The sequence below is a fragment of the Lactuca virosa genome, chromosome 9 (genome assembly GCF_052849685.1).
Source record: "Lactuca virosa cultivar CGN04683 chromosome 9, Lactuca_virosa_CGN04683_v6, whole genome shotgun sequence".
NCBI lineage: Eukaryota > Viridiplantae > Streptophyta > Magnoliopsida > Asterales > Asteraceae > Lactuca > Lactuca virosa.
In genome coordinates, this window is record NC_136434.1 from 97879515 (window position 1) to 97899652 (window position 20138).

Genomic DNA, 20138 nt, shown 5'->3' on the forward strand with positions numbered 1-20138 from the left:
AAAAGGAAAAGAAAAATTGGACCGAAACCGGTCTTTAAAAAAAACTCATATTTTTTTTTCATGTTTAGAAAAACCGAACCATTAAAAGTAAATTGAAAATGATATTTGTTCATCTCTACTTCCAGTCAAATATATTTTTAGTCCCACAACATAACATTTTGGAAATGGTAACTTAGCAAATTGCAAATCCTAAAAATTTAATCATTTTCCTATATTCCGCAATAAGATTTGATATGTTTTTTGTGAATATCTATGTATCAATTATTTAAAATTTAATAATCAAATGAATTGTTAGTTGTTTTGTAAAAAGAGATGGGAGACGAGGGCAGGGCGATGAAGGCGGATGTAACGAATTTGATAAACCGATCACGTCCGGATGCAAAAGCCAAAGGAAATCAAGGAACACCACTAATATCCCATTTGCTGGTATATAACGCTAAAGCCAAACTCCATTCTTTTTTCCATTTCATTCCCCCATTTTTGATTTTTCTCTCTCTACTTCCCACTTCTCCACCTCCCAAACAACCAACAAATGGCGGAGCAGCTCACCGATGATCAGATCTCTGAGTTCAAGGAAGCCTTCAGCCTATTTGACAAGGATGGCGACGGTATGTTACGTCTTCCCTTGTGTGACTGTTTTGTTATTGATTTGTGTTCTTAATGGTGTTTCTCCATAGAATCCTATTGATAGTTTCTGATAAGCTTTATATAGATTTCATTTTTTTTTTTTTTTTTTTTGAGAGAGAGAGAGAGTTTGTGTTCATCTGATTTAGATCACGATTTGCCTTTTGAATTTCTTAAACAATTCGAAATTGCTTTTTCTGGATAGGTTGTGATTTGAATCGTCGATGTATTGACAAAATTAGAAAGAAAAACAAAAAGATAACTGAGCAATACATATCGAGATTGAATTGAGTAATCATCGTTAGCCTATCTAGATTCTTTTAATTAATAGTTGATCTGATATTCTGATGATTATATATCATTTCTTAATGGGGCAAATGCCTTGTCCGTACATCCCGAACAGGGAATTCCGTGTTTTCTTGTATAATCGGTTGCATATATTCAATGATTTTGTTCTGGAATAGAATAATAAAAACAAAAATCCTTCAATTATTTAGACGAACTCGAAAATTGATTTGAAAACTGGCATGAATATATAGGTTGCATCACCACAAAGGAGCTCGGAACTGTGATGAGATCCCTAGGGCAGAATCCGACGGAGGCTGAACTCCAGGACATGATAAACGAAGTTGATGCTGACGGAAACGGAACAATTGATTTCCCGGAGTTTCTAAATCTGATGGCGAGGAAGATGAAGGACACAGATTCCGAGGAAGAACTGAAGGAGGCGTTCAGAGTTTTTGACAAGGATCAGAACGGCTTCATTTCTGCTGCGGAGCTGCGTCATGTGATGACGAATCTTGGGGAAAAGCTTACTGATGAAGAAGTCGATGAGATGATCAGGGAAGCTGATGTTGATGGTGATGGCCAAATCAACTACGAGGAGTTCGTTAAGGTTATGATGGCCAAGTAATAACCCTATAACCCTATATCTCTTTTCTTAAAATTAGTATTGTTTTTAAGGGCAAAAAGGGTTTGAAAAAAACGTTAAAACCTCAAGAGGATGATGACGATGATGATATGATGATGATGATTGAATATTGATGATGATGATAATGTTTATTCTACTGGAGGCCATGATGTTTAATTATGATGTATGTATTGTTGACAATTATATTCACATCTCCTTTTCACTTCCCCTCTTGTTCGTTGGCTATTTCTTAAAGATTTTTCAGGCCAAAACTTTCAGTCTGTTGTTTCGTTTCTAGGAATCGGTGGATTTGTTAACATTTTCTGATTGGTATTATTCATAAAATGACTCTTTTTTAGTCATACTATCATAAAATATGACCATTTTTTTTGTAAAATGAATTATGCGAAAGTACATCAGTTTGTGAAAATTTATTCTCTGGCGCAGAACAATTTGCAAAATCATAAATTAGACGTAGTCATCGACCCAATAGATTTTATACTTGAGGAATTTCGGTTTTTGATATGGGCTGTCATTTGAAAGCATATAAATACCACTTTATTTGACAAAAGTATATGTGTGTATATGTTAGAATCCAAAAGTCAAAAGCTAAACTTTCCGCATATAAATACCATTTTATTTGACAAAAGTATATATCTGTGTGTGTATATGTTAGAATACAAATTTCAAAAGATAAACTTGCTCTTACATTCGGACAATAAGGGGAAAGTTTAAACGAAATATAAACTCTCTCAAACCATAAGCACGTTAGGGTCTTGACATCGAAGCAGGAGATGGCATCAAGAATCAAGGTAAGGGAGAAGGGGGGGAAATTAAATAATGATGATCCTAATTATGAATTGGAGTTCGATCATGAGGTGCTTTTAAAAATATGCCCATGCATTACGAAAGGGAAATGGTCATAGTTGCAACCTTTAAATGTGTAACGAACTTATTTCCTATAACCCTTTGTGAAAATCAATATGAGTTTTTGGATGAAATAGATGAACATCTTGATGATTAATTGAAGATAACATAGCCCATCTTGATGATGATGAGAACTACTTAGTGGTGAAGTTACAGTCCATGATCCCACCATATACAAATAATCCATATCAATGAAAGTTTTCAAAAAAGTTATGTTAAATAATTAAATCGATCATTCCAAATAATTAAATCGATCATTCCATACAAAAGCTTTAACTTCAACAAATGTCACTTCTAAGTTGTAATCAACCATCCAAACAAATTTCAAAACCAAAAAGTTACAAAACCATTTGCAATCATTTTACACATGCATTATTATAGTCTAAGATATAAACCACAAAATTTAACAAAATCATTCATTACATTACATAACCTTTTTTATACCAAAAATACACATGAAGCATCATTTAGATGATTAATTTTTCCAACTTATTCTCAACTTAAACTATGCTCAAATTCACTCACAACACTCACTAAACCTTCACAAATCAACATGAGAAGCATGATGAACACACATACACCACCTCCCGTCAATCTTCTCAAACACATTAGTCGCAAACTGTCTTCCCCAACTTTTACCCGTTGTTCTAACCATTTCAACACAAGTAACATACCCCATCTCACCTTTCACAAAAACTTGCACATCCTTCACATCAATCGATAATGGAAACTCATAATCTGCCCACACAAATTCCCAACTTCCCATCACAAGTTCATACCCCGAAATCCCACTAACACCCGGATGCACCACACACACGTTTTCGTTTTTTGACCATAGTTCTTGCATGGCGGCTAAATCACCGTTTCTGAATGAGTTATAGAATCGGGAATTGGCGGCTAAGACAGCGGTTTTGCTGTCTTCTTGGAGGAGTTTAAGGTTGTCTCGGATTTTGGCGGCTTGGGTGTAGTTTTCATCGCGAATGGCGATTTGGAGTTGTTGTTCTAGGGTTTGTTCATCGTATATGATGCTTTCGCTGCTTAGGGTTTTATCCGAATCTTCTCTTTTCACTTGACATGGTTTTGGGAAATGTGGAGATGCGTGTCTCAAAGGTACTGCACTGAACAAGTATGAAATTAGACAGATGCAGAACACAGGACATGACATGACATGACAGTACAATACAAGACAAGGCAAAATGTTTTTTTTTTTTTCTTTTTCTTTTTCTGAGAGAAGGTAAAAAGTAAAGAACGCTTACTAGGAATTCCCTTTTGCTGATTGAAATGAGAACCAGAAAAATGTTTGAGCTTCATTTCTCTTTTAGGTTTCCAGATTGCAACCAATTTGTATTGCTTCCAAGAAGACTGCAAGGAAAGTTTATCTTTTTCCCCAAAACCACTTACACAAGAACAGGGTATGCTACTAAAATCCTTGTTATTACACCAACTCACCTAAGAATTAAAAGGACTAGCATTAGATATATATTATGGAACAAAGGTGATCATATACGTGTCTAAAAATCAGCGAACATACATCTACAAATAACAAAAAGGCTAACAGCATGCACATTATGATATTAGAAGAAATAGAAACGTACTTCTATTGATTAATTTCTTATATCATAAGCATCCATGTTCAAATCAATTTCATTGCTACAATTGGGTTAAGATTGTCTAAAGTATAATGTCTTAATAAAACAAAAAGAAAGTGCAATGCTATAATTGAGTAGTTTTTTCCAAAGTACGATACCTAATAAAAAAATGAAAGTATAATGTAGTAATAGAAGTAAAAGAAAGTAGGATGCTATAATACACAAATAAATAAAACTATGTTGCTATTTCTTGCATTTAGCCAATTAGCCCTATGAAATTATAATCATGTAAGTGCTGAAACAGAACAACAAATCTCACATATGTCACACAAGTCACAACTTCTATTGGTCTTGAATAAAGTAGAAAACAGTTTCCTCTTTTCCCTAAAAGAAGGTAGATTTTAACTTTTCATGTTAAATCTATTTACATTCCAAGGTCAAGAAGGTACTATGTATTTAAGGAAGGATCACCCAAGTTGAGTTGGCATGAGTTTAAATCAGAAAATTATGTATTGTCTCATTTATGTTTGAAGGGTATCCCATAGGAGGACTCAAGATCTGGCAATAAAGGAGCACAATGGATGAGTATCTCAAAGAAGGTTGTTTTTGAAGTAATATTATTTGTACTACATCTTAATCTCATCATCAGATAAATATATAAAAAGATACGTGATACAAATTAGGAAGAAGCATAACACTTTGACTTCTCTAGAAACCTTTCAAATGGTAATTTTTCTATATGACAAATACTAGATCCAAAATCAGATCAAAGCGTAGTTCCTTTACAAGAATAAGGGTATAAAGTTTTATCATACTAGTCAAACTCTTCTCCTATTCTTCGAGCTTTGCATCATGTTTAAAGTCAAAAATCTAGAAGTCAAGATGCTACATGATCAAAAACTAGAAATTGATGTTGCAGACAGTAGTAGAAGCTGCTACGATCTCAAGAAACTCCAGCAAATTCCATAGTAACAACTAAGATAAACAGCCACCGAAACTTCATAGTGAAATCATTAACTTAGGAGAAAATGGATTTGTAGAGAAAATAGGATATGTGTGTGCTTACATTGTTGATAAAGGTTGGTCGGATAATCCCAGGCCGCCCTGACAGAGTAGTGAAATTTGATACTTCCATCAATCGCGGAAGAAGACGATTGAAAGGATTTGCTGTCGATTCTCAGGGATAGGATTTCAAGGGATTTGTTGGTGGTTAGCAGGAAATAAGCCGTTGCGCTATTTCTAGGGTTTATAGCATTGACAATTATTTTGTATTTCATTAAATATTAATCTCATTACTTAAACCATTTTTTTTTAAATATCTTACTAGGTGTGAAAATATACGGGTTAATTTAAAAAATATATATTAAACATTAAAATGTAATCAGTAAATATTTTTTAATGTAAAACATTAAAATTAGAAAGGAAGAAATATATTAATTGCAATTTAATTTTATATATACTATATTTAATAATTTACATATATAAGTATCTGACTTTAATTTTAAAATTTGAAACAAATCAGAAATTGACAAGTGGATAATATTTATTTCAAAAATACCACAAAATGACAAGTGTCAAAAACTCAGTAAATATTTTTTAATGTAAAACGTTAAAATTAGAAAGGAAGAAATGTATTAATTGCAATTTAATTTCATATATATTATATTTAATAATTTACATATATAAGTATATATGACTTTAATTTTAAAATTTGAAACAAATTAAAAATTGACGAGTGGATAATATTTATTTTAAAAATACCACAAAATGACAAGTGTCAAAAACTAATGAGAGATTGACAAGTGACAAAATTATTTTCATTTATTAGGTAGGATTGATTCAACCCTAAATTTGTTTTCATTTCTAAAAGTTTCGAATTCTTAGCAAACCTATTATTTGGATTATGATAACTAATTCATGGTCTTTTTTTTATTAAAGAGTAATTGCATGGTTTCATAGGAACCAAATTAAGTAGAACTAGTTGATATGATATCCGTTTTGCAGAGTGCGTGATCTGTAAATTTTGTATTAGACAGAGATAATTTTTGTATTTTTTTTAAACACGTGAATCGTTTTCTGTGAAAAAATATGGATATAAACATTTTTCTATAAATTACAGAGATAAATTTTGTAATTTATTTTTCTAAACATGGACCAAACCTACCAAAATAGGAAAGTTTTAAATATGTGGACCTTTTCTAATAAAAAATCGGCTTATAAACATTTTCTATAAATTAGTAGGACTGTTTTCGTAATTTATTTTCTATGTAAGTACCAAGCCTCACTTTTGTAAATTTGTTATTAGGAAGGGGCATTTATATAATTCTTTTGAACATATGCACCATTCTTGTATATACCATTGTGCATAAGGACTTATTTTGTAAACTACATGGAACATTCTTGTAATTCATTTTCTATGTAGGGACCAAACATGTCAAACTTGAAAACATGCCAATATACGAAATGCAAAGGGATGGGAAATATAGGTGTTGAAATTTAAGAGTGTAAAAGTGACATTTTATAAAGTTGGGAGGTAGAAAGTGGCATTCGACAAAGTAATGGGGTGGAAAGTATGAACGTATGAAAGTCTAAGGACCTAATCTTCCAACATAAAAAAAATTTGTGGTCAAAATCTAAAATACAAAGGTTTTACGGTCATAAATTTATTTGTTGCCAAAGTCCTAAATAATAAATTTTTGTGGTCAAAAACCTAAAACCCTAAAACTATACTTTGTTACCAAAGTCTAAAATAAAAAACTTTTGTCACCAAAATCTAAAACAATAAAAGTATACTATTCAAGATCAATTGGTTTTAATACATATAGTAATATAGTAATGTCTAGTTGGTTATTGAATATGTTAAACTCAATAATACTAGAGCGATAAGTTGGATAAGTTGAGGCTCAATAAATCTGGATTTTTATAAGAAAAAAAAAAGCTTTTTATTAACTTTTTAAAAAAATATTTCACGTTTCACCGAAATTGGAGTTTAATGGGAAAAACAGATGCTTTAAAAAAAATTAAAATATGTTTTACTGCATTTACAAAGTCCATTTCTTTAGTTGAATCAATATTCCTTAATATTTAACCATTAAATATCAATTTTTCTTTAACTGTGAAACTTTTGAATTAATATAAAATTTAACAATAAAACTCTTGGTTGCTTGTACAAATTTATAAGTTTATGGTTTAATACAATTGTTTTTGTGAGCATCATAATGTCAACGGGATAAATAGTGATATTAATAATGAATTTGATGTTCTTAGTTATGAATTTAATATAGATGTGTTGTCCAGATGTAGTGGTATGCATTGACCACTTTATAATCGAAAGAGCAATTTAATTTTAGCTTCATATAATTTGTTAGGATGAATATATCGGTGGACATAATGATGCCAGCTAGGATGAAACTTACATTACTTGAAATGGTTTACATAATTTTATAACTTGGTACACAAAAAAAGTAGCACCAAAATAAAATTTTACAAATTTAAGCATGCAACCAAATATAGAAATATTTATAGTTCAATACATCTAGTAAGAAACACACTTGAATCCCAATTACAGAAAAAAAAATGATAGAGGTCTTCAACAATATGTAATATCCTGAGATATTAATCCAATAATAACTTGGATTTGAAGAATCAAACATATGTCTTTCATTTCTGTGTGAATGATGTGCATCACGCTAACTTTGGCGTTATATATTTTGTGTAACACCCACAATTTGAGAATAAATTTTTTACCTTTATGTGTGAGAACTTCACCAATGGTTATTCAATCAGACTTTAAACTGATGAAGTGGAAGTTAAACAATACATTTTGATGAAAACTTTACTAAGGAGAAAGGTGAATAATGTGTGCAACTTGATGAATAATGTATGAGAAAATTTCTAAGGAGAAAGTTGAAATTTTTTTCTCTGTGGATTTCAAGTTCAAGTATAGGTTCTATTCAATGAATTTGTCTCTTTAAAAACAACAGGTTCTATAAAAACTGAATCTTATTTCTATTAACACTTGCCACTATCTTCCAATTTTCAAGCATAACATATGAACCCAAACATGATAAAAAGATTACTATACCCTCCCAATATGTGAGACAGGTGGTATTTTATTATGTACAGTGGTTTGACTTTTGACTTTCCGATGTCTTGCAATTATGGGTTTACTGAAATCAAATACATCTTGAAAATGATTAACTTGGAAAATATGAGTTAAATTTTGGCTACTTACAACTGCAACACAAATGGAGAATACTTGCAACAAAGATATTGATGCATTGTATTCCACTGAGTAAACACCATTCTCAAGTGAAGCCAAACTAAAAGCACATTTGTTGTTCCCCATTCCCTGAAAATATAATCATTTACAAATTATAAACATATTTCCATTGTAGTTGGAAAAAAAAAGGCACATTGCTATTATAGGAAAGAAAAAAAATACCTGGTAAAAAAGATGAACACAATCTGAAGTAGATGGATTTAGAATTTCAGTTGATTCACTCTGATTAGTAAGAACTTTTAGCTCACAACCAATGTCCCACCCTCCACAATCACATGCTCCACCAGATTTCCATCTGCTAATCAAAGAAGAAGGTTTTCCAGTTTTTGGCAAGGTATGAATATCTCCAGGAAGAACAACCACTGTGCTTTTTGACCTCCCTAAACCTCCATACTTTTCTTTACTTGTGTTCTTGACAACAATGGCAGCAAGTTCGGATTGACCAAAATCAGGATCATACAATACTGATTCTCTTTCCACAAATAAATCTCTTTCTAGTCCACTAAACTCAGCATGATATGAACTAGAAATCTTCATATGCCCCAAAATCTTGTTCTTGATTTCATGAACAGAGTAGAATGTGTAAGTCAAACTTGAATCGTCTTTCCCAGATGGTAACTTTTTCACAGTGGCAACTAGAATGTTATTGGAGCTATCTGCCATAAGTTTGAAGAAAGGAATATCATTCTTCATTGTAAGCTGTAGAAGAGCTTGTAGATTAGATGATTTACTTTTTTGTGCTGGATTATTGATGGAGATTGATGGTTTTGTAATGCGATTTGTGTTGGACTTCCAGTTTTCTAGAAGATTCCAGTCAAGAACTCCAAAATCAAAAGTCTTTTCTTGGATATATCCAGTTTTGCCCCCACACTGGAGATAGCTAGGAAGATTGCTACTGTGTTTCACAAGATCGCCGACTTTATGTACAATACTTTCTGACCTCTGGTTCTTGTAAGCCATGGCACTTGTTTTTCTTTCATGATGTTTGCTAACATGTAACCGGTTTCCCATTTTAGAACATTCTGTAGATTCTCTAATCTTGTTTTCTTGTAAAGATGGAGTTTTCAATTTCTTCTTCACCTCTTTTGAGGTTTTCTGTTCCCCCTTTTGCGTCTTCATTCAATCATGCTGGCTGATGGAAGATAGTGCAAGAAAGGGTCTCAGTTTATGTGTCATGTAAAAAATCTGATAAGTTTCATGTATGTGTTCATATTATCGACATCAAAAAGACTTAGCATAGCACATAGCCTGGGATGCTACAAAAACAATATAATCAATTAATTGAATTCATGTTCAATACTATTGCAGATACCAAGAACTAAAAAATTCCTTAAATTTGGAGCTGTTGAAATCAAGAGTTAACAAGAAACATTTATCGAGAACACTATAGTTCCAATCTATCTCAAATTTGGTATTTCAGATGCTACAGTGGTTTTACCTGCAACTATTGGTGCATTACGTAATTTTATCTCAAAAACATATATAAATTTTGGAATGACTACTTTATAATAGTGATTTCTCTTTTGAAATAACAACCTGAGGGAGGGAAAAGAACCTAGAAAGTAGAAACCGATCAAAGATCAAACACAGATAGGCGAAATGAAAATTTTGGAATAACAAATTCAAAGAATGAAGGTCTAAATAAACTAAAATGTAGAAAATATCACTTACTTGAGTAGTGATCATGAAACGAAATCCAACAAAACAGAGAAAAGAAGACCAGAAAGGAAGAGAACATTATAAAGCAAGCAAAGAAATGAACAACTAGAAAGGGAACCTAGGAAGCTACTTTGATTCGACGCGTCAGGAGGTGAGGTTTCTTTCTTCTATGTACATAACATGAATTATAAACTACGAAAGGAATCGATCGCCGAAAACGCAAAAGGGAGTTGGAAGAAAACGATCTTACTCTACAGTAGTTGACCGATTGTTTGCTTCAGCGATAAGATGGTCCTTCTTATTGTTTTTGAATGGCGTAGAAATCATAGCAGATGGTTGTAAAACTGTGGAATCGCCGTGTGATTCGATGGTGGAAGAAAACCCCGCGAAATCAGCTCCACATTGACTGTGTTGAGAACAGATGAGAGATGCGTTTCGTTTTGAATCGAGCGGGTAGAGGACCAACGGTTCGGATAGGATCAGATATGGGCATGGGGTATGGAGCCTTTAATGCCATTAATAATTCCTCTTTGATTATTAATGTCTATTAAAACTTTCGATTTTGATAAAACGAAGAAAATGACATTTGAATATATGCCTTAAAGACTATTTATTGTTAGTTGAGAAGACAATTTTTTCATTAAAAATCTAGAAGACTACTTAATAGTCAAAAATTCCTTTCTTAAACACTTCATTCCAGTTCTCATGCAATTAACTCTAATATTTTTTTTTTTCTTGTAATTCATAAAACTCTACAGAAGTTCAATATATATAGTTCTATAAATAAAACATTTTTTTTCTTATAATAACTCTATATTTATTAAACTTAATTTATTGAAAGTATCATTCCATTAGACAAAATACTCATATGACAAAAGGACAGGCAGAAGAGCCATTCCAAATATAAAATATATGATCATTCCAATGTAACTACAGTCCAAGTCCCTACCTAAGTCAGAACCAATGACATTCACCACCCTCACAACTTGATGGAAATCAACCAAGTCTCCACTCGTCTAAACCTATCTTCTTCACAAATCACAATAGCAGACTCGAGAAATGGCAATCACAGGTCTGGATGTGTTCTTAGGGAACTTGAAGAGGTTAATTTACGATAGCAGTAATAAATTGATTGCAAGCAACCGACTGATCCAAGCCAGAATGTTAGAAATCCAACTATTTTATGAGGAACTTGGCTACCTTATTGAATCTGGTTTCAATAACATGATCAACAATGATGAAGATCCACTCCGTGAGGTTGACGATATTGAAATTAACTGGAAAAGAAGACTTATGGATGTAGCACACAAAGCAGAAAACATTATTGATACATTCATATCCACTGCCATCCACAAGCAAAAGTTATTCTTCATTAGTATACATGCTAATGTCGTTGATTGCCCCCTGCACCTTAAGGATGTTTTGGAAGACTTAAAATCTATCGGGGAAGAGATGAGTCATAATAATAATACTATCCAGCACCATGTGGAGTACTCTCCAAGTGAAATTAGACCACAAGTTTCTGAAACTTCGTTCCACAAAGTGAACCCATGTGAAACAGAGCATCAACATGAACAAGTCATTGTGGGCTTCGATGATGATGCACTGTCAATAATGGACAGACTTACCAGAGACGGCAAGCATCTAGACTTCATCTCGATTGTGGGTATGGGCGGAGTAGGTAAGACAACTTTGGCTACCAAAGTATTCAATGATCCGTATGTTGTATACTATTTTGGCGTACGTGGGTGGATTACTGTTTCTGAAACATATGCAAAACGAGATCTGTTGATAGAATTATTGGCATCAATTGGCAAACCTGTTCATGAAGCAACTACTGAACTCAAACTCTGTGAAATGGTGTACAAGAGCTTAAAGGGTAGGAAATATTTGATCGTAATTGATGATATGTGGAGGGCCACAGCATGGGATGATCTGAGACTATATTTTCCAGATGATAAGATTGGTAGTAGAATCTTGATAACCACTCGCGTTACAGAAGTCGCATGGCATGCAAGGCCTACAGGCGGTTTTACTCATCATCTACAATGTTTAAACGAAGAGAGAAGTTGGGAGCTGTTGCATAGGAAGACTTTTAGGGGATATGATTGCCCTGAAAGTTTGATTGAGACAGGGAAGCATATAGCTAAAAAGTGTGGAGGATTGCCACTTGCATTGGTTGTGATGGCAGGTGTATTGGAAAAGGGAGAGAAGAGCAAAGATCTGTGGGAGAAAGTTGCTGAAAGTGTGAGTTCACACATTGTCGAGGACCCTAAAGGATGCTTAGATACACTAGCTCTTAGTTATGAACATCTACCTCGACATTTGAGAAATTGCTTTCTCTATGCTGGCGGCTTTCCGGAAGACTGTGAAATCCAAGTATGGAGGTTGATCCGCCTATGGATGGCTGAAGGGTTTATTAAAGAATCATCTGAAAGAAGCTTGGAGGAACAAGCTGAGGATTACCTCATGGATCTTGTTGACAGAAATCTGTTGATTGTTGTCAATAGAAGGTCTGATGGTGGAATCAAATCATGTCGTATGCATGATATTTTGAGAGAGCTATGCTTGATAAAAGCTTCTGAAGAGAAGTTCTTTATTAAGAAAATAGATCTCTCATATGGCTATCTTTCATCTTATTTTACTTCCAGCATAAATGAGCAACACCACCGTCTATTCGCAGATTATAAAGTTTTATGTGAGATATATAATTCAGATGATTGTACCACACACATGCGATCAATTTTGTGTTTTTTTAACACTCACCCATTCATGAGATTTGAAATTACAAGGTGGGTTCCTTCCTTTTTGCTACTTAGGGTGTTGGATATACTAAATATTCGGTTGGCCGATATCAGTGACATATTCATACTAATTCATTTAAGGTACCTAGCAGTTTGGCGCCCGAATGACGACTACTCATTCTCAGTTGGCAATCTCTGGAACCTTCAAACTCTCATTCTCAAAGGTGAGGTTTTTTATTCCAAGGATCTAAATATGGAGAATATGGTGGATCTTAGGCATTTATGGAGTGAAAGGACCATCTCTATTGATTCCCGTTCTTATGTATTATGCAACTTGCAAACCCTGTCAAGGGTAAGATTAGTTGTTGGAGATCATACTTTGATGCAATCTTTTCCGAATATAAAGAAACTTGCATGTTCTGTTTCTGGGACATTCAGAGATCATGCATTCCTTAACTTTGCCTTGTTAGCTTATCTTGAAGCATTGGACGTGGAGTACATGGATAATCCATCACCTCTAGTGAATCCAGTCAGGTTGCCAGAAACCTTGAAAAAGCTTACTTTAAAAGGATTACGTCTTCCTTGGACTTATATGTCAAAGATTCGACTCTTACCTAAGCTTGAGGTTCTCAAGTTACTAGACTCTTCGTTTGAGGGAAGTCAGTGGGTTACCGGTGATGAGCAATTTCGCAAACTAAAATTCCTGAAATTAGAGAATCTGAACATCCAATTGTGGGAAGCGTCTAGCATGAACTTCCCCCAGCTCAGGAAACTAGAGATGAGAACATGCAAAAATCTTAAGCAAATTCCACTAGAAATAGGAGACATCTCTACACTTGAGCATATTGAGATTGATGACTCAAACTCGTTGGTACTCAGGTCTGTTAATGAAATTCAAGAAAAGCAACGTGAAATCGGAAACTATGACATCCATGTCAAGGTCGTTGACACTGCTCCACAGGAAGTTTTCTTTGAGGGAGACCCTTACTATGAATAATTTTTAATATCATGGTTGTATTCAGCTCTTTCTTATAGCAATAATAAGGCGATTGCATAGACAATTTTACAATATCTACTATCATGACCATTTTACCTCATAAAGACCGTATACCCGGTTAATTAACTTGATGATTTGGCTTTTATTACGGAACTAAAGCTAGCCACCTAATAAAAACAAGGAAACAATTGATTAAGGTTTGATCGTAATTGTAATCATCGAGCTTTGAGGGGCGATCGAAGGGTTTCAAACATTTGAAAGGGAATCAAACAACGTTTAGACATTCTAACATAACTTACTAAAAATGATACATTGTCATGTATCATTCCACATTGGCATCCATGTAGTTGGGTGTTAACTTGCTAAATGGATATAATTGACATAATTCAAATAAACTTGTGGTTTTTGTGCAAAAAAAATGCCCGAAATGAAATGCTAAACTATAAGGGTGCACGAAATTCATGTAACACCCGGAAATTTGAGAAACAATCTTGAGCATAATTCCCTTTTGAGAATTTGACACAGCATGTCATTACAAGAAAATGCATTTCCAGCAACGACTTTGTAGGAACAAAAATAAATGGTTGCTATAGATATATCCTATAGGAACAAAAATTTGTTGTAATAGGGTTTTAGGTATTTTTCATCGTTTTTCACCAACCCCTGCCTTTAGGAACAAAATTTTGTTGCAATATCATAGGCGGGAAATTTTCCCTCGCGTAAAAGTCATGAAAATTTTATAGAAACTACAGTTCATTTCTATAGATTTATGTTTTCTGTTTTTAAATTAATTTGTTTTCAAAAAATATAAATAAATGAAAATGATATTTATTAAGCCTTTGTAGAAACAAAAATTTGTTTGTACAACTAACCCTAAAAGGCCAAAGTCTTTCCCCTTGTTCACTCCAACATACGCCTAAACTAAAATCAGGAGACGACCGACGACCAAGGCGAAGGAAGCATCATCGTTTAACTATTTCAGGTGAAAGAAGCACCGCCGGCGACGAAGTATCTCCAGTAAGTATTCTTCAATCTTCTCGTCCCTGCTTTTCTTTCAACCCCTTCTTTTTAGATTTTGCATGTTTGTTTCTATTCATGATATAAGCTGCTATCTTCTTACCGGATTCAACTTTTTTTTTTCTTAATTTGCTGTTCTAAATAGAGAAGTAGGGTTCGACATTGACTTCCGTCAAAGAAAAGAATGCCTACATCGTCTCTCTCACCCCCCAATCGTCGATTGTGAAACTCAACTCACCCTCACCGCTGAGTCGCTGATCTCTGGCGACCCCTCCGACCTCCACTGTTTTACCATCTCTCATCGAGTTCTGAGCTCAAAAACTTCAGCTTTTAAGGTTGTTGTTGTTGTTGTTTTTTTAAATGTTTCTATGTTTTTTTTTTCGTTTTCAGAAAAAAAAAGTTCACTATAATCTTTCTGATTTCTATTAAGTTGTGAACTTGTGATTATAAGCTATTAAGTTGATGAGCTATTAATCAGTTTTGATCATAAGTTGTTAAGCTATTGTGATTATAAGTATTCACAATTTTTATCTATTTATTATTAAACTATTAATTTGTGATTCCATCACATGGACCTTTTTTTTCACTTTCTTTTTGTAACATTGTAATTTATATGTATGTAATGTACTAATATATACATACACTGTACTAATGTATCACTAATTAAGTATGTATGTGATTAATGTATATGTATGTACTAATGTATATTTTCAGTTTCCTTTTTCCTGTTAAGCAATAAACACTTAACTATTAAGTTGTTTATTCTTTTGATAGAAGTCTCAATCAAGGTTATGGTAGTTATTGCGCGAGGGCATGGCGGAGATGGCGGGGATAGACCACCTTTGGGGATGGAAATCGTCTCCTGACAGCATGTGAGTCTTGTATGCTATTTGCTTCCTTTAAATATATGTATTTATATTGACTAAAATTTTAAATTGTTAACGTTTGAATTCATGTGTTGATGTAGCAAAAAAACAAGTGTGGAAAGGGTAGAAACCTAAACCACATTCAAGACAAAAAACGATAAAACTCCTCTACCTGTACCACTGTTGAAACCTTCAAGTGTGTGAGAAAAAGTCATAGCATGTTTGTTAGGCTAATTTCCAACGAGATTGCAACTAGCATCCCACCCTATTATACGAGTTGGTATAAGGTTCCTGATAGTGCTAAAGACCGCATATATATGAGGCTTAATGTAACGCCCCGATTCTCAGGTATTGATTTAATGTGTGAGTTTCTTGATTTCAAGGGCTACTCGACGAGTTGATTTCCCTACTCGTCGAGTAGCAGCGGGTTGGTCCACTTATTTTAATGACCTACTCGCCGAGTCCAAGAAGGGACTCGACGAGTAGGAGCTGGCAGATGAAACCCTAAATCTCGAAGTTTTGCACCCTATTTAAAGGATCATTGGCCTCCCCCAGCCTCCCCTTTACTGCTTATTGTCCCTCTCAAACCCTAACGAGTGTGTGTGTTCCATTTGTGTATTTTTGAGCTTGGAAGAGGATTTTGTGGAGAAGGGAGCTTGGAGAGCAAGTATTCAGAAGCAAGGAGCTTGTGGGATCTGAAATCTACCATATTGGGCATCTTCTGGAAGGTATAAATCGTTACCCTGACCTCATTTCATTCTAGATCCCCTCTTTGGACAAATTCTAGGGTTTTCATGGTATGATTGGAAGCTATTCTTGTGTGCAAGCTAAGATCTGAAGTTATAACTTCAGAACTGAGCTCCCTTGGGCTTCTTAGTCCATAAAGTTTCCAGCTTGTGCAAGGATGAGACTCTCCCAAGGTGTAAAGCTCCATTGCAAGCTTAGATTGGTCATTTAGGGCCTTTAGAGCCTTGCATGTGCGTAAAGTTTGCAACTTTACGTGATAAACATGCCTTAGAAGCTTGGATCTGTAATCTGGAACCTTGCCATGGCTTAAAAAGCGTCTGCATGGATGAAGGTCTGCAAGGACTCGGCGATTTGGATGAACAACTCGGCGAGCCCGTTGAAGATGGCCATGAACTCGACGAGTTGGATGAACAACTCGGCGAGTCCGTTGAAGATTGCCTTGAACTCGGCGAGTCGTTCGAAGACTCGGCGAGTCGGCTAGGGTTTCTCCCAATTCTTGGACACGTATGAACTCGGCGAGTTAAAGGGGAACTCGACGAGCCAATCAAGGATTTCACGACTTCTCGAGTTCAGGAAGGACTCGACAAGTCGGTGAACTGCACTGGACGAGTCGAGTCAACATGGACTGTTGACTTTGAATGTGGACTTTGACTTGGACCAAGGGTTGACCAGTTGACTTCCAAGGGTATTCTGGTAATTTGGAGATTTATGAAAAAGGGTTTTATGGTAACATTCCAGACTCATACTGAGGACTCGAGAGCATTCCAGATACGAGTTGAGGGCCCGGTAGGCATTCCAGACTTGTACTGAGGGGTCGATGGCATTCCAGATACGAGCTGAGGGCCCGGTAGGCATTCCAGACTCGTATTGAGGGCCTAGGGGTAATCCAACTCTTAAAGCTGTGGACCCATACTATATGTTGTTTCAGTTTGTTATGATATGTTATTACTGATATGGTTATGTGGACTGTATGTGTATCGGTATTTTGGGGGTAACTCACTAAGCTTTCGGGCTTACAGTTTCAGTTTATTGTTTCAGGTACATCAGGGGATCGCGGCAAGGCGAAGGCATGATCGTACAGCTCCTCATATTATGTTTATGTTTCTGGGAATACTCTGATAAATAATATTTTGAAAACAAAGTTGTAAGGTTTTGATGAACTTGACATGTTTTAAAAGTTTAAATTTGTTTGAAATTTTTGGGTGTTACAAGTTTGTATCAGAGCCTTGGTTTGAGTGAATTGGAGGAACACTCGTGTAACTCCAGTCTCAAATCAAGGAAAGGGTTTTCAAAAGGATTTTTCAAAAGTTTTTCAAAATAAGTAAAGGAGGATGCAGGGTGTACGATCAGCCGGAGCCAGTAAGTAGACCCCAAAATACCATACAAGTTATTTGATATTATGTGATATGTTAGAACAACATGCTAGTAATAAGATAGGGATCCTTAGGACTCGTATGATAGAATTGCCTGATCTTTGATGCCTTATCTTATGTAGAGTACCTCAATTGATTGTTTGTGACTCTTTCGCGTGTGAACTAACTATTGGGTGAATACTCTAAGTCACATGCTACATGGGTTAAATGGTCTTAGGGTAAGGGATTTGGTCCTGCTGCGCAGCTCTTGTCTGAGTCCAACCGTTGTGGGGTTAAATCTTTTAGTCTAAGATTGTTTAATTCGTATGGTATGTGATTGTATTCATGCAATAGTTAACTGGCACCAATGGAGGGTCGTGTGGCAGTTGGTGGATGGATGGGTAGTGAGAGGCCGGGAGGCCAGTTATGAGATATTTAGCATTCCTCTAGGAGTGAGGATTTATCGCTCGCTATGTATATGTATATTGTTGGGTGTTGTGGTGATACTTGAGACAAATATGGGTATGTGTGGAAGGTAGTATGGGCCCGTACTACTGAAAGCACAGGACCCATACACGTATCAAGGAAGTCACAACCCCTAGGGTTTGGTTGGGAGTAGGTTCCCCGTCGTGTATGCGGATTATCTGATATCTTTCTGGTATATGTTTAGTATGGTGATGGCGAATCGATTTGAGGCGGGATTCGGATCAGGAGCAGGAGCGAGTGGCCAGGGTAGGCCGGTATTGTCCGTCGATCAGATACAGGAGATGATTTCTGTGGAGGTTTCTCAGATTTTGCGAGAAGAATTGTTCGGTGTCGTGGACCGGGTCACCGCCAGGGTGATCGCCAAGTTCGAGGAGCATGTTGCAGCATTGCAATCTGTGAGAGATGTTGCTACCGGGATGGCTACTGGGGGAGTGCCGGTGGTGGGGTCACAACTAGGAAAGAGGAGGAGGGACTTTTCAGCAGAGGACGAAGAGTTGGAGACAGCTAACGTAAGTACTGGAAGTCAGGAGGGTCAGGAGGTGTGTGGCAAGTGTGGGGGAACCCACAGATTTGCTTGTCACAAATTCAGGTGCTACAAGTGCGGGGAGAGAGGGCATGTGCAACGGGATTGCAAGAAGAATCAGATGTGCTTTCACTGTCACCAGCCAGGTCATTTCAGGTCCAGCTGTCCTGCGTTGAGGACGGAAGGAATTCAGATTCCAACGGTCATCGTTCCTCAGGAGGTCAAGGTCGAGCCGCAAGAAGTCTCTGGTATGTAATTGGAAAACCCCCCATTATGTAATAATATTGTGGTCAATCGTCCATGATTGGTATTTATTTTTTTCTGGTAATATTGTTGAATATGGATAAGCAGTAATTTCGGGTTAGTTGCCTGTCCTGTCTGATCTATGTGTTGTGGAGTTTCATGAGTTGTTAGGACATTGGAGGTGTCGGGATAAATTTTATTATCAAAGAATTGTAGGTGATTAGAGTTCAGGGATTCATTAGAAGAGGGGAGGTAGAGTGATTGATTAGAATTTTATCATCTATGGCAAGGGTTGTGCTCTTTCAATTTTTCGAGTTCGAAGGAGTGAGCAGGCTTGTGATACCAGGATCAGACTGTATTCCAGCTCGGGTCAGTTCGTTGCAGAGAATGGCGATATTATTTCAGCGCCGGTGAGCGCAGGTGGGTCGATGTGACATAAGTATTTTGTGAGGTTCGGTTTGCCTTGGATCTCTGTTATTAGGTGGTAAGGATTGATTGTGCGGTCTATTGCACTTTTAGGATTGCAGACTCTGTTTTGGGAGTTATTTGTAGCCCGGTTTAGGGCAAAGGTTGTTTCGGCTGCTGCAGTTCAGCTGTGGATGTTTAAGCTGGTAAGTGAGTCAGGGTGCGAACCCTGAAGAGAATGATTCTAGAGCCCGAGAACAGGAAACTTGTTTGGAGCATCTTGGGAAGAAGAGTATTATGTGGGAGGTCTACGGACAGGGTTCCACAGGATGGTTATTCAGCTTTGTCAGGATTCAGTGGTTCTAGCAGCCGTTGGTGGTTGACGGACTAAGGCGCCAAGGGAAGTAACCCGTCGACGAGGTATTAGTTGGAGCATCTATCTTTTGGTCTCCAGGACTTGAACGTGGGGTCATCCAAGCATTAGGGACTGTCGGTTTCACTGGGATTCAAGAAGTGTTCATCTAGTTATTAGAAGTGTGTGATCATTTGGGGCAGCTAGTAAGGAGTATTAGTGGGTGGGGTCTGATTGTCATCAGATCGATCGTTGGAAGTAAGAAGGATTGGGAACTCTTAAATTTCAATGTATTGTGAAGACTTAGTTGAATCTAAGTGGGGGAGAATCGAACCGGAATGCAGAAGTAGGATCGGTTTTGAAAATAGGATAAGTTTCGCATCGTTGTCAGGAAGGAAGACAACCCAAGTGGCTG

General features: G+C 36.0%; 4 protein-coding genes across 7 annotated transcripts; 2 read left to right on the forward strand and 2 right to left on the reverse strand.

Annotated features, from left to right (window-relative positions):
* The first annotated feature begins 410 nt into the window (after positions 1-410).
* LOC145136585 (calmodulin-7-like) lies at positions 411-1762 on the forward strand. Its single transcript, XM_079070702.1, has 2 exons — positions 411-608; positions 1164-1762. Exons 1-2 carry the CDS (start codon positions 533-535, stop codon positions 1535-1537), a joined length of 450 nt encoding a protein of 149 aa, XP_078926828.1. The 5' UTR covers positions 411-532; the 3' UTR covers positions 1538-1762.
* A 1048-nt stretch (positions 1763-2810) lies between these two features.
* LOC145138833 (Nuclear transport factor 2 (NTF2) family protein) lies at positions 2811-5285 on the reverse strand. The gene is made up of 3 exons (XM_079072853.1): positions 5117-5285; positions 3718-3910; positions 2811-3574 (listed from the first exon to the last, which is right to left on the reverse strand). Exons 1-3 carry the CDS (start codon positions 5183-5185, stop codon positions 3003-3005), a joined length of 834 nt encoding a protein of 277 aa, XP_078928979.1. The 5' UTR covers positions 5186-5285; the 3' UTR covers positions 2811-3002.
* Positions 5286-8114: 2829 nt separating this feature from the next.
* Positions 8115-10460, reverse strand: LOC145136075 (uncharacterized). Of its 4 annotated transcripts, XM_079070272.1 has the most exons (4): positions 10242-10460; positions 9064-9464; positions 8495-8988; positions 8115-8401 (listed from the first exon to the last, which is right to left on the reverse strand). In XM_079070272.1, exons 2-4 carry the CDS (start codon positions 9449-9451, stop codon positions 8129-8131), a joined length of 1155 nt encoding a protein of 384 aa, XP_078926398.1. In that variant the 5' UTR covers positions 9452-9464; positions 10242-10460; the 3' UTR covers positions 8115-8128. The 4 variants fall into 4 exon arrangements, with proteins under 4 accessions (XP_078926398.1, XP_078926395.1, XP_078926396.1 ...); XM_079070269.1 differs by having other exon boundaries at positions 8495-9464; XM_079070270.1 differs by lacking the exon at positions 10242-10460 and adding an exon at positions 10004-10235 and having other exon boundaries at positions 8495-9464.
* Positions 10461-10961: 501 nt separating this feature from the next.
* On the forward strand, positions 10962-13804 carry LOC145138015 (putative late blight resistance protein homolog R1A-3). The gene has a single exon (XM_079072158.1). The coding sequence runs from the start codon at positions 11051-11053 to the stop codon at positions 13730-13732; it is 2682 nt and encodes an 893-aa protein (XP_078928284.1). The 5' UTR covers positions 10962-11050; the 3' UTR covers positions 13733-13804.
* Positions 13805-20138: the final 6334 nt, after the last annotated feature.

Bases quoted from the DNA above. Each gene is read 5' to 3' on its own strand.
- LOC145136585 (XM_079070702.1), top strand. From the start codon at position 533: ATGGCGGAGCAGCTCACCGATGATCAGATCTCTGAGTTCAAGGAAGCC. The intron at 609-1,163 runs GTATGTTACGTC...ATGAATATATAG, and splicing joins ATTTGACAAGGATGGCGACG to GTTGCATCACCACAAAGGAG.
- LOC145138833 (XM_079072853.1), bottom strand. From the start codon at position 5,185: ATGGAAGTATCAAATTTCACTACTCTGTCAGGGCGGCCTGGGATTATC. The intron at 3,911-5,116 runs GTAAGCACACAC...TTTAATTCTTAG, and splicing joins GACCAACCTTTATCAACAAT to GTGAGTTGGTGTAATAACAA. The intron at 3,575-3,717 runs GTAAGCGTTCTT...TGTTCAGTGCAG, and splicing joins TCAGCAAAAGGGAATTCCTA to TACCTTTGAGACACGCATCT.
- LOC145136075 (XM_079070269.1), bottom strand. From the start codon at position 9,451: ATGAAGACGCAAAAGGGGGAACAGAAAACCTCAAAAGAGGTGAAGAAG. The intron at 8,402-8,494 runs GTATTTTTTTTC...TTATATTTTCAG, and splicing joins GTGTTCATCTTTTTTACCAG to GGAATGGGGAACAACAAATG.
- LOC145138015 (XM_079072158.1), top strand. From the start codon at position 11,051: ATGGCAATCACAGGTCTGGATGTGTTCTTAGGGAACTTGAAGAGGTTA.